This window comes from Taurulus bubalis, assembly GCF_910589615.1.
Source record: "Taurulus bubalis genome assembly, chromosome: 21".
NCBI lineage: Eukaryota > Metazoa > Chordata > Actinopteri > Perciformes > Cottidae > Taurulus > Taurulus bubalis.
In genome coordinates this window covers 7,036,811-7,049,639 of record NC_136609.1, presented here as the reverse complement: position 1 = coordinate 7,049,639, position 12,829 = coordinate 7,036,811, and the positions used below count along the sequence as shown (strand labels likewise).

The following is a 12,829-nucleotide window of genomic DNA, read 5'->3' as shown; positions in this document are numbered from 1 at the left end:
TGTGCAATGTGCTTGGCCAAAAAACCACCTGGTCCAGTGCCTGCTTTCACTGACTGGGAAAGTAATTATTTGACTCACGTCATTGTTTGTTTGGGCAATTTATACATATTATTTGAAAGACAAATATAGAGATTACATTAAACGATGGATGGGGAATAACATGCAACAAAGATTTGAACAACGTTAAAAATACAAAAGAGAGGCTGATATCCTCAGCGACGTTTTGTCTATAAACTCGATAGTCTTTAATTGTTTAGTTGGGGGAAATTATAAAGTATAGAGTTTTACAGTCAATATCGAACCGCGCGACATCCCAACGCGAAATTGTGATTATTTTTTTTTGACAGGACCTTTTTTGACACATATCCTTGGCGCGGGTTAAAAACGTCCCGAGTTTACTGTCGCGCGTCGATGACGCGTAGCTCGTAGCCAGCTCCCTCCCTTCCCCTCCATTGTTTCAGGTCTCGGTGAAGGGATTGAAAGACACCGCATGTAAAACTGGAATAACAGATGCTGTGGAATAACACTGACACTGGGTACGTTTTTTAATTTTTCACTTCATAATAATTGACACAAACATCCTTTTTAATGTGCTGTAAACGCGCCCCGCGTGAGCGACGCGGCCAGTTTGAGCTCGCGAGGGCAACGCAATGACGAGCAACAGTGAAGCTGTCACCGTTGCCCGATATGTGAAACGTTACGTTAGCTGATGCTAAAAACCTAATACAAATAAATAAAAGAATACAAGTTTAAAGTCAAAGATATTTTGATGAAGGACAAACAACGGCCTCTCCTCCGTGTCTGGCTCATGTAACGGTAACGTGACATGTTAGCTGGCCTGCTAAACATGTTTGTTTATTGCTGAGCTTGTTTATAATATGGTAACCTTTAACTATACCTACATATAACACATACACGTATACAATCATTGTTGGCTAATTCTGTCTGTTTGTAAAAGTCTAATTTATTAATAGAACATCTTAATCCTGAAATATGTTTTCTGACATATTGAGCACCTTAACGAACCACAAAGCAGCATCCCGATTTTGTAAAATATCTTATAATAATTGTTTTTCCTAAATGTAAGTCGTGCCGAAATGGAGAGCAGCTCCTGGTGGATTAATCTGAATGTTTTAATTCACGCTTTACCCGTCTGTACTGACCGGCGAAGCATCTTTAAAATATAGGTTTTTCAAACTGAGTTTGGCTTGATTAAGTTCTTCATAGTAGGCAGGTGATGACGCATTTGGAGGTTAATGGTTCTGGATGTTGGCAGCCAATCTGATAAGATGAGTATGTTATGATGTTGTTGGTAATAATTCATATTCTTTTGGCAAGGAATCTCTGCTGATGGCTGAGGTGTCCGGTTATGCAGTTAAAGCCTCTAAGTCAGAGTCACGTGCTACTTCCAGTGTCCCCTTTCTTTAAAAACAAAAAACACAAGCCCACGGGCCCTGTCTAGTTTGTCAGATCTAAGACAGGGCCGACTACAGATACTGACATTTCTGCTGCTGCACGTTGTAGGTCACTCTGGATGAGAGCGTCAGCTGAGTGATGGGATTAGACGCGAAGGGAGATGAAGCTTGTAAAAAGCTGGAGTAAGCAGTGAGTCCCCTGTGGGACGGCTGTGACGGGACCTTGTTTGTGCCCAGTGCTGCTGCGTTGTCCGTGTGTTTCACAGAGGGACTTCCAGGGCTGCTATCTTGCGGCCGTAGCTTCCATTTCACACACTTATAAACTGCAATAATCTGTCGCCAACATTAAGTGGTGTTTTTTTCAAAACCACAGGAAGTAGTGTATAGATTGATTTTTGTTCGCTGGCTCTTTTTAGTTTATTTGTATTTTTCCTGTTTTAAAGTGAAAGATTCCCAAAGGACTGCATCTCTTGCTGTCCAGTTCCCAGACAGTGCCGGGCTGTATCACAAACACAGTGCTGTCTGTGACAGTGCTGCTCATGAGATGACTCACAGGCCTCTTGGTCAAGATCAGCCGTGGCATTTTAAATCAAGGGGGAGGGACAAGCATCCTCTGAAAGATGTTGCTATCGACATGATTGGTGCAGCATATCTTTACCCGACTCATACTGAGCTATTAAGGATGATTTAATAAATGCAATATTTTGTGCATAGAAGATTGCACTCAGCTCTATTCATTCCAATACGGGTGTCGTTAATGGGTCAGTACATTTTTATCTCCCAGGCCTCTGATGCCAAACGGCACATTTGAGCTGTAGCGGTGCGTGCATGACATTAATCTCCTCTATGGAACAAACGATTCCAGCTTCAGTGTTACGCAAGCAGAGGATGAATGTTGCCCAAGGACCAGTGTTTTTCCACAGGCATGCATACACCCACCCACACCGATACGTCTGCCCACACTGAGGTCAGGGATGCAGATGGTACTGGGATTGCATGAACCTGCACAGTGTCCTTTTTGTCAAAGTAGCTGTCATGAGCTGCAATCTTTTTCCACTTAAAAGAGCACAGATTTGACACGTTAAGAGCAGTCTAGCCCTGAAATCGGCTCTGTAATACAGTGGGGGAGGATTAACTTAAAGATGCTGTCAAATTGCATCGTGGGAAGTGTTTTGGGGCACTGACACTGACACTGACACTAAGCGCTAAAAGTCAGGTGATCTCGACCCCTCTGCTGCTTCGATCTTGCCTTCTCCCTTTAAAAAGTAAATACGTTTCTCACAACTTCATGGAGGCGCAATGCTGAATTGCTGGAGTTGCCCTTTAATTTGAGTTTTGAATGTTTCCTGTGGAAGCGGGTTATTTGGAACTGAAGAAGCGTGTGAGTGAAAATTGACCAAATGCCAGTACAGGAGCTAATATTCCCAAATTCTCCACTGGGAGTTCATTCCTTTAAGAGAGTGCATCCTGTCTCCTCCCTGCAGTCATCCCTTTAAGCACCAGAGCATTCCCTGCAGAGACTCAACCGGATGTGGGCGGGCTCTCCCTTAAAAAACATGTGACACATAGAAGGAAATGAAAATATACAGCAGCTGCTCTGCATGTTTCCCACTGTGAATTCTTAATGAGTGACTTTATATGTTGTTTATGCGACAGGGCAGACTGAAGAGAGTAAAAGTCTTGCAGCTTCTTGAGATTTTAAGGCTAGTAAGATCAAACCTTAAAGAAGATGCCAGATTAAAGTGTCCAGCAGCAAACACTGTGGGAGGAATTTTTCATTTTCTTTTCTCTATAGGTCCTAATTTGACTTGTAAGCGTGGTAAATGTCATCTCTTTGACATCTAACGCTTCTCTCCTCAGGTAAAGGTGTGCGCGGACACCACCCGTCAGCACAGGGACAGGATGTGATGTCACAGCGGCAGCCGCTCCCGGGTCCAGCTTTGTGTTAGCGAGCGGGGAACCCTTCCCCCTCCAAGGACAGGACATGTTTGAAGTCAAACCCCGGGCGGTGGAGAAGAAGGAGTCGAGCACGGAGACAGGTAGGGCGTCCCACGGGAAACGTCTGCAGTGTGGGCTTTGTGTGCATTCTTAAGTTTTACTCCGCCAGCGTTCCGCTGCCCTGGAGTACAGTGTGCCGTGTCTTTGGGCTCGATACTATACTGTCCCAGTAAACCACGTTTGTTCAAGTGGAAAGACACACACACACACCACACACATAGACACACACTCAAAGGCTTCATCGGCCCACACTCAAAATAAAAGCATCGCTCATCTCTAATTGATGTTATCATTGTGACAGATAACATAGTAAAAGCCTTGCTTTTGTTTTCGATGTCATGCATCATCCGTATTGAAGCTGGTTGTCTATTTATAGCGTATAAATATGGCAACCAGGCTCCTGCTACAAGCTGTTTTAATATAATAATATTTGTTCATAATTTGCAAGTTAAAGACATTAAAGTAATAGTTTAACATGTAGTTTTTGGGGGGATGTAAATGCCCTGTTTTGAACTGGAATCTAGCTGTATCTGGGCAGTCGTACTCTGCTTCCAGTCTTCCCGCCAGTGATCTTTTAATACCGCGTCACGTTGGACATTTTCCAGTGCGGGAGATCATTTGACGAAAGTAATCATGACATGCCGTCCTCTCTCCCTCACAGATGAGGGTCTCGGCAGCAGCGGGAAGCGCTATGGCTCGCTGGGCTCCGGCTCGGCCGACTCCGGCTCCGTCTACCTGTCGGACAGCCAGGACTGGGCGGTCTCCCCCAGCTGCTCCCCGGACGAGGGCCCCGCACCGCACGGCGCCATCTCCCCGATGCTGGCCGAGGAGACCTTCCGCTACATGAGTAAGTGTGGATTTCACTTGGGTGATATCTGGGGGCGGGACACCTTCTGTCTGCCGTTTTTTGATTGGCTAAAGCCCGCGGCCGAACATCGGCGAGCAGATGGCGTTTGTCTCGTGAGGGATTCGCTTCATCCAACGCACATCCTCTCCAATTAAAATGGCAGCGATTTAAGCGCGGATATTATTTGACACTCGGTGGTCATTGTGCCTGTTTGTCTTTGCTGATATGTGTGTGAGAGGGAGACAGTGAGAGAGAGAGAGAGATAGAGAGAGAGAGACGGTGAGCAAGAGGAATCCAGTGATGCAGCCAGAGTTAAGTGCAGTTCAAAGCTGGAGCCAGTCACGGGACAGAGCGATGGGGAGGGAGGGAGGAGGTTGATAGAGGATGAAGAGAGGACGGTAGAGAGAGGAGTCGGATCATGCCGATTTTAAACATTCACAATGAGGAGGTTTACGACAACTTCGCTGTGGAAGGTCAGTGCAGACGTGTGTGTGTGTGTGTGTGTGTGTGTGTGTGTGTGTGTGTGTGTGTGTGTGTGTGTGTGTGAGTGAGAGTGAGAGAGAGACATGTGAGCCGGTGTGACTGCAGCTCCAGTGTCGAGTCTGCAAGGTCAGGCAGAATGTGTGTGTGTGTGTGTGTCTCTCTCTCGAAAGACAGGAAGTGGGCTATTCTGAATGAACGCTCGCGTGTTTACATTCAAACGAGTTTCGGTATGCGGGAACAACTTCCTGTCTATGTTTTCAGTGCATTATGTACTTCCTCTCTCTCCTTTTTGTTTTAATTTGAAGCATAATTTGATCTGACCGGACCTGAACACACACAAGCAGGTTTAAGTTGAGTGGTGGATGGTTTCGTTTCCATGATCTGCGTCCTATTCCTGCTCGGTGAAACATTTGCTCCACTTGTAGGATCAAGACTATTAATAGCGCCCAATGCACTCAGGAAGAGGCATGCTGATGTTCGAGTGCCCACCAGAAGAGATGAGTGAGTGTGCAGGGGTTTGTACGCATCTCAGACGGTGCTGACAGTAGCCTCAATACTCCAATACGATGGCACCATACGAACTTCATCTCAAGTATCCCATTATCGTGTTGTGTTGTGAAATTGGATCAGGCAGCGGTCTGACTCGGCAAAAACAAAAAAAAGAAGCTCTTTGAGCAGCAGAAACTCCATTCCAATGCAAAGTGGAGTCCGAGTGGGAGAATGCATTTCCAGGATCAGCCCGCTTCTAATACTTTGTAGTCTTTGCCACTCTGACCTTGCATGTGTTTGTGTGTGTGTGTGATGCCTGAACCAACCTCTCAAAACCACATCAGCAACACAAGTACCTGTGGAAGCGCCACTTCAGCACTTTAGCATCAGTAAAATGGACACGTTGTTTGTTTTGTCCTCCTACTTGACCCTTTGTACCTATAATTTCTAATTCAACTGGGTAAAAATGGGATTTTAAAGTATCAATACTTTTCCACATAAACTAAATGTTGTACCTGCAGCAAGTGACGTTAGTTAATTACTGCCAAACGTCCAGAGTGTTTCATTGACCATGAGTATGCAAACAGTCCAAGAATCAATATGAAAATGAAAGCACAAGTTCAAACTAGCCAAACCAGTGTGATTTGTATTTCTATCTTTAGTTTAGTTTAGTATGTCGTGTTTGGCTTATCATAGGCTTAATCTACACAATGACGCCTTACTCTCCCAGCAGGTAAAAGGATATTCATACTGTATACGTGTGAGACCCTTGGCGTCTCATGTACAGTAACACAAGAGATTATATGTGTAACAAAGATGGCTCCGTTTGGGCAGCAGATGTTATTTTTAACCGCCGGTGACCTGGATCTCCGCGGGCCTCAGATTACCGGACGGCGGCTCGCCTCAATCGGGCAGCTGCTCCCTCGCTCCACCTCGTACTTCCTGCTGAAATGTAGCTCGCTCCTGCGCCGCGCTGAGCCTGCCGATGATTTCAGTGATTTTTAGAGTTGCCACTTCTCTTTGGACAGGTGGAAGGGGCGGCGGTGCGGCGCCGGCGACACCCACTCAGGTGCTAAAAGGCGGACCGGACTAATCGATGTGTAGAATGTCAACACACTAATATGTTGATTCACTGAAGCTTCAGCTCTCCACCTCCTCAGCTTCTTTACTTCCTGTCTTTCCTGCCCCTTTAGTCTGAAAACCTTCTGAACTATTCCCCTGCTTTTATCTCTGTCTCTCTCTCTCTCTCTAGCGTATCTTGCCTTGGAGCCCTCTTCCTATTCCCACCCCGGCTCTCAGAGCCTCTCCAAAGGTATCTTCCTCTCTACCTGCTCTGCTCCATTTAGCTCCAGTGTGTCTCTGCTTCTTCGCATGTAGACGACAGCAGATGAGAAATTAACTAGTGTGGGTCTGCTGTCTGCCAGCGTAGACGACTTTATAGCTGTGTGTGTGTGTGTGTGTGTGTGTGTGTGTGTTGTGGTTTCATTACATTCAGACCACTCGCAACCACATCGCCACATTGTGGAGTCATTTCATCAAGTGGCATCAGTAGTGTTTCTGTAACGGCTGCTTGTGGTCCGAATGTTTTTTATTAGGGCGTGAGTAAAGTGGAGTGGTATGTGTGGTTTGGTTTAAATGCTCTTGTGTTTTAATGCACGATGTGCACGACAGACTGCATGAGTGTGTGTGTGTGTGCGTTTGATGGTAAAATGTCCTCTTTCTGGACAGTCCTCAGTGGGGATCGCGTGGAGCAGATGACCAAGACTTACAATGACATCGAAGTGGTTTCGCACCTTTTGGCGGAGGTAGGTCGCCCACACTCGCTCGGGACAACTTGTTTAGCAGTTATGAAGCGGCATCTGATTGGTCTGTGCTCTCATTGGACAGCGGGACAGAGACTTGGAGCTGGCAGCTCGGATCGGTCAGTCCCTTCTGCAGAGGAACCACCTGCTGCAGGAACGCAACGAGGCCTTAGAGGAGCAGCTGGCACAGGCCCAGGACCAGGTAACACACTAACACACACACACGCTAGGTCTTTGTTTCCATATTTAAAGGAAACACATTTAAACCAGTTTGTCTCCAGGGATCTGCAGATGTTCGCTCACACAGTAACCACTTGACAAACCCCTCCCTTCCTCCCATTGGTCAGGTCCACCAGGTGCAGCATGAGCTCAGCAAGAAGGACGAGTTGCTGCGCATGGTGGCCAGCGCCTCGGAGGAGAGCGAGACCGACTCCAGCGCGTCCACGCCGCTGCGGCAGCCCCGGCCGCCGGGGGTGTCCACGGCCGCCGGCGCTCTCGGCCAGCTGGAGTGTCTGCAGGGAAAGCTGCTTGAGCTGGAGGAGGAGAACCTGTCCCTGAGGTCTGAGGTACGAGGGGTGGTGGAAACGCGGTGGGAAGTGGGAGCTGTAAATCGTGACCATGTTTCGAGAGGCTAGTGTAATTTAACTGGTTCCCCCTCGTCTCCTCTCCAGGCGTGTCAACTGAAGAGCGACACCGTCACCTACGAGGAGAAGGAGCAGCGGCTCGTGAGCGACTGCGTCAAGGAGCTCCGTGAGTAGGGATGGGTATCGTTTGGGGTTTTTCCCGATACCGGTGCTAAAACGATACTTTTAAAACGATACCGGTGCCTGAACCGATACTTAATAATAATTACAAAAAAGCACAAAACAACGATAGACGACATTAATGAGGCTTTTTTTTATTGCCAAGGCAATTAGTTTTTTTTCAAATTGAACAACCCAGACTCAAACCCGGAAAGTCGCCTGCCTAATCCATTAAACCACCGTGTTAGACAATGATGTATGTGTAAATTTATCTTTTAATTTCATGGTTCATGTTTTTATTAGTTGCTTGATTAAGTTATACTAGAAGACGGAATAAACTAAAAAGACAAACTGCGTATTAAACGGCACGATCCATGGAAACTTGAGGCGAGGAAGCACAGACCAGCAAGTCAACTTGACCGTTTCCCTTTCGGCATTTTCTCTGTTAAAAGGTTGATGGCTAGCTAGCTACTGTAGCTATACAAACGATAAGCTATCGTTACCTCCTGCCAGGACTGACTCATCAGAGTAGTGTAAAAAAAGTATTTCAATCAGCTTAGGCACTGAAAGGAAGCACCAAAATCTGTGTTATCGTATAGGTTTTCGGTACCCAACCCTATCCGTGAGTGAGATGCGTTTTACATTCCGGCCTCGTGTCCCTCGTGCCCCATTTTAACTTTGGTCTGTGTGCTGGTTCCAGGAGAGTCCAACAGCCAGATGGTGTCCATGACGGACGAGCTGTCTCAGAAGAACGAGGAGCTGCTCAGACACCAGGAGGAAATCTCCCAGCTGCTCTCTCAGATTGTAGAGCTGCAGCGCAGAGTGAAGGAGGTGAGGAGGCTGAACAGCTGTCTGGACCGTTAAAGTCTTTAAGACTGACGTGTGACTTCCCTTGGACATGGACTTAGGAGTAAGACTTGGGACTTGGCGGTCTTGACTTGGGACTGGACGTGGGACTTGGTGGCGTGTTTAAATGTGCGTGTGTTTGTACACAGCTGGCTCTGGAGAAGGAGGAGCTGAGGATCCACCTGCAGGCGTCTAAAGAAGCTCAGAGGCAGCTCACAGCAGAGGTACCATCTCTCACAGGAAGTGAGATCAGATCGTGAATACTTCTGTTTTTGTTTACTAAAATCACTAAATCCCAGATGTTTAGGTTTGTAGCTTTAACATTTAATGAATACAGCGACACTTAATGAATACAGAAATTATTTAATTGACTAGAATAAAAAAGATGCAATTAAACAAATAATTTGAATACATTTTTATAGTTTATATGCCTCATTTAAAAAGTTGTATCTTTTAATTAGTAATTATGTTAATTTTGTAAATCCATTAATGGGTTTATAAATGTATTTAAGACAATTATATTGACAAATTAAATAATACATTTAAAGTCTGATTGCATGCCTAATTCAAATACCTATTTAAGGGCTTACTTAACAGCTGCATACAAAGTCATTTGAATTACGTGTGTGTGTGTGTGTGTGTGTGTGTGTGTGTGTGTGTGTGTGTGTGTGTGTGTGTGTGTGTGTGTGTGTGTGTGTGTGTGTGTGGCAGCTGGACGAGTCTGCGGACAGGAATGCAGAGTGTGTAGAGATGCTCCATGAGTCCCAGGAGGAGATCAAGGACCTGCGCAGTAGAAACGCTCCGTCTGCTGGGATGCGACGGCACCTCTCCTACGGCCTCTACCCCATGGTGAGAGACCACCGAGATGAACACACGCCAGTTGCTAAATAACAGTGAAAAATGTGTGCCTGAATGTGAACAGAACTTGTGTGTGTGTGTGTACAGGACTCCCTGGCAGCAGAGATCGAGGGCACCATGAGGAGAGAGCTGAGTGTCGATGAGGAGATCGCCACTCGGGACCAAAGGTCAGAAGCCCATTTTAAAGCGACGGTCCTCAGGCTGAGACTGGTTCCTCACTAGGTCCAGGACCGTGTCTCTGACCTCGTACCTCTTCTCCCTGCAGAGTGTCCCACAAGAGAGTCTTCCAAACGGTCCGCTCCATCAACGCCTCGGCCTCGCGGCCCGCTTCGGCCACGCCTCCCATCCCCGGCTCAGGACAGAGTTCTCTGGTGATGACCGCACAGCCCTTTACGTCCAATCAGCGGTACGTCACCAATATCTCTGCCTTGGATTTTAACTTGAGGAAGATCTGCATACCCCTTCAGCTTAATAATCAATGTGTTTTTCAGGGAGGAGGTGCGAATGGGCCAGCCCGGCTGTCCGGGAGGAAACGACCTGACCAAAGCCCTCCACCGGCTGTCACTGCGCCGACAGAACTTCCTCTGCGAGCGCCAGTTCTTCCAGGCGGAGCGCGAGAAGAAGCTGCAGGCCCTGGCGGGCCCAGAGGGCGACGGGGAGGCCAGCGGCTACAGCTCACCGACGGGCAGCGCGCTGTCCTCGTTCTCCAACCTGTCGGAGCTCTCCTTCAGCTCCAGCATCTTCAGGACCTTTCTGCCTGAGAAGCTTCAGATCGTCAAGCCCATGGAAGGTAAAGTGGTCAGCTGTCAGCCAGCACGTTTTACAAACTGGTACCACTGGAGAGAAGGTCTTCAGTGACTATAAGGGACTTGGTGGTGTTTTGGCTTGAGACTAGACGTGGGACTTGGTGGTCTGGACTTGAGACTTGACGTGGGACTTGGTGGTCTGGACTTGAGACTAGACGTGGGACTTAGTGGTCTGGACTTGAGACTTGACGTGGGACTTGAGACTAGATGTGGGACTTGGTGGTCTGGATGTGGGACTTGAGACTAGATGTGTGACTTGGTGGTCTGGATGTGGGACTTGGTGAACTGGACTTGGGGGTCTTCATTCAGGACTTGACTCTGGACTTAAAACAATGACCTCATCCTTTACAAGCTGGTCCCAGTGGATTTTTAATCACGTTTTGCTCAGAAAGAAAGTAGTCGGTGACCATAAAGACATTTTGTTTTCAATCAGGCTCACTGACGCTGCATCACTGGCAGCAGCTGGCCCAACCACACCTGGCCACCATCCTGGACCCCCACCCCGGGGTGGTGACCAAAGGCTCCTGTCCACTGGCTCAGGACGCCGTCTACCGCCTGTCGGACATGGAGGAGGATGCAGAGGACGAGGGGCACAGCGGTGTCCTGGAGAAGGGGGCGGCAGAGCGGTGTAAGGAGGAGGACGAGGACGAAGAGGAGGAAGGCGGAATCACCTTCAAGGTGCGCATTACGTCCACGCCGGCGGAGAGGAGGGACAGAAAGCACTCGGTGTTGTCTCTACTCGTCCCGCCTGTCTCCCCGACCCTGCCTTCTTCACCCGGGACACCTTCCGCTTCCATCTCCGTCAGAGCGGACCTCTGTCTGACCCCCGCACCCCGACATGTCACCGAGGAACCCCCTCAGCCCATTCCAGGAGCCTGCACCACCGTGGTCCAATCAAGTCAGATTTTCATCTCCACGACAACGTCTTCTTCTGGTAAACACTACACAACTATTAAATTATGGGTTTTAGGGTATAACCGCTCATATTAATTTGTTTGTCGTTACTTAATTTGTTGTGTGTTCAGTCCAAAATCCAGGGAAGTGCCAGAGCTCCACCTCCTCCACCTACACCTTCACGACCTGTAGCATCCTGCACCCTAGTGACATCACACAGGTCACCTCGAGGTGAGTCAAAGCACGCAGAGATCGTTTTCATCGTTAAGAGAAAAACAACATTGTTCACAAATTTAACACCCTTGTAACACATACTTTTACTTTGTATGTATTCTCTTTTTTTATTCTATTTTATCACATTTTATTATAAAAAAAAAAGCCTCCTGTGGACAGGTGTTGGAAATGAGCATTTCGCTATATACACTGTTTTTGTGTGTGCACTGTGATGTCCACATCAAATAAATAAATAAAGTCAATGACAGGAGGACTCTCTTCTCACCTCGTACCTGTCTTCATGTTTTTCAGCACTCAGTCGTCCCTCATGGCCAACACCCCCAGCTCCATGAGGACTGGTCCCAGCACCCCGGTGACTCCCTGCAGGCTGAGCCTAGGCGACTGCTTTCCCCGCCGCTGGCCCTCTGTGCCCACCAGTGGGCTGGCCAAGCTGGTCCTGGAGAGGGGCATCTCCGCACAAATCTCCACTGACACCCCACCTCCGTCCCCAAAAACCGCCCCCCGGCAGCCTCTCTTCCGCCTCCTCCCCGGCACCCCCCCAAACTCCCCCACCCACTCACGGGCCGCCTCCCCGGTGCCCCCGGTGCCCCCGGAGCTCCGCAAGCAAGCCGACAACTTCCTCGCCTCGCGGCCAGCCGAGCTCTTTCTCCAGGACGTTTACGGGTTGAACCTGGGCCGCGCCCCACACCCCGACCTACCGAGCCCCTCCCAGGGACCTCCGGCCCGCGTCCCGTCCCCCAAGTCGGGGCGCGCCAAGCCCGACCTCTGCCTGGTGGAGCGGCTGCGGCGGCTGGGCTTCAGCAAGGTGCTCCAGAGTGCCGAGTCTGAGGCGCCGCGCCAGGATTCTGCTACTTTCGTGTCGGCAGGCGGGGGGAGCCTACTGGACGGCCTGAGGCGCAACCAGAGCCTCCCGGCCATGATCGGTGCCCGAGCGGGGAGGTCAGCCGGCCACCCGCCGCCTCCCCCTCACCCCACCTCCCTGGCCCTCCCGCTGCCACCCTGGGGGAACCCCAAAGAGCGGAGACGGCATCTTGCCTCTGTCCCGCATGCCCCGACAAGTTCAACGAAACGCTGAGGGGACGAGGCGGCTGGACCGCGAGGGTCAGACACTCCCACGTCCTTTTACACCTCCCTCCCTCCTTTTTACAACCTCCTTTTAAAAGCACAATGCTACGAAGATTGGACTGTTTTAGCGCCACCGTCGTGTCTACGCGTGTAGACGGTCGCCATGCCGCTAGCAACCGAGGCCTTAGCTCTCAGTCATTTATTAGTTCTGTAGTTTTCCTGCGAGGCTCTGGATGCTCAGCTGCAGGGATAGGAGGAGGAGTAAACGGGTAACGAGTATGTTGTCGAAGGTTTGTGGATGTGGATAAGAGGAGATTAAGTTATGATGAAGGAATACGTCTGTCAAAAG

General features: G+C 48.9%; 1 protein-coding gene across 1 annotated transcript; it reads left to right on the top strand.

The window, feature by feature from the left end:
- The first annotated feature begins 6,971 nt into the window (after positions 1-6,971).
- Positions 6,972-12,505, top strand: trak2 (trafficking protein, kinesin binding 2). The gene is made up of 13 exons (XM_079236490.1): positions 6,972-7,037; positions 7,120-7,236; positions 7,382-7,600; positions 7,706-7,784; positions 8,478-8,608; positions 8,773-8,847; positions 9,335-9,472; positions 9,569-9,648; positions 9,747-9,887; positions 9,973-10,271; positions 10,721-11,221; positions 11,313-11,412; positions 11,707-12,505. Exons 1-13 carry the CDS (start codon positions 6,987-6,989, stop codon positions 12,488-12,490), a joined length of 2,715 nt encoding a protein of 904 aa, XP_079092616.1. The 5' UTR covers positions 6,972-6,986; the 3' UTR covers positions 12,491-12,505.
- Positions 12,506-12,829: the final 324 nt, after the last annotated feature.

Bases quoted from the DNA above. Each gene is read 5' to 3' on its own strand.
- trak2 (XM_079236490.1), top strand. From the start codon at position 6,987: ATGACCAAGACTTACAATGACATCGAAGTGGTTTCGCACCTTTTGGCG. The intron at 7,038-7,119 runs GTAGGTCGCCCA...CTCATTGGACAG, and splicing joins TTTCGCACCTTTTGGCGGAG to CGGGACAGAGACTTGGAGCT. The intron at 7,237-7,381 runs GTAACACACTAA...CCCATTGGTCAG, and splicing joins TGGCACAGGCCCAGGACCAG to GTCCACCAGGTGCAGCATGA.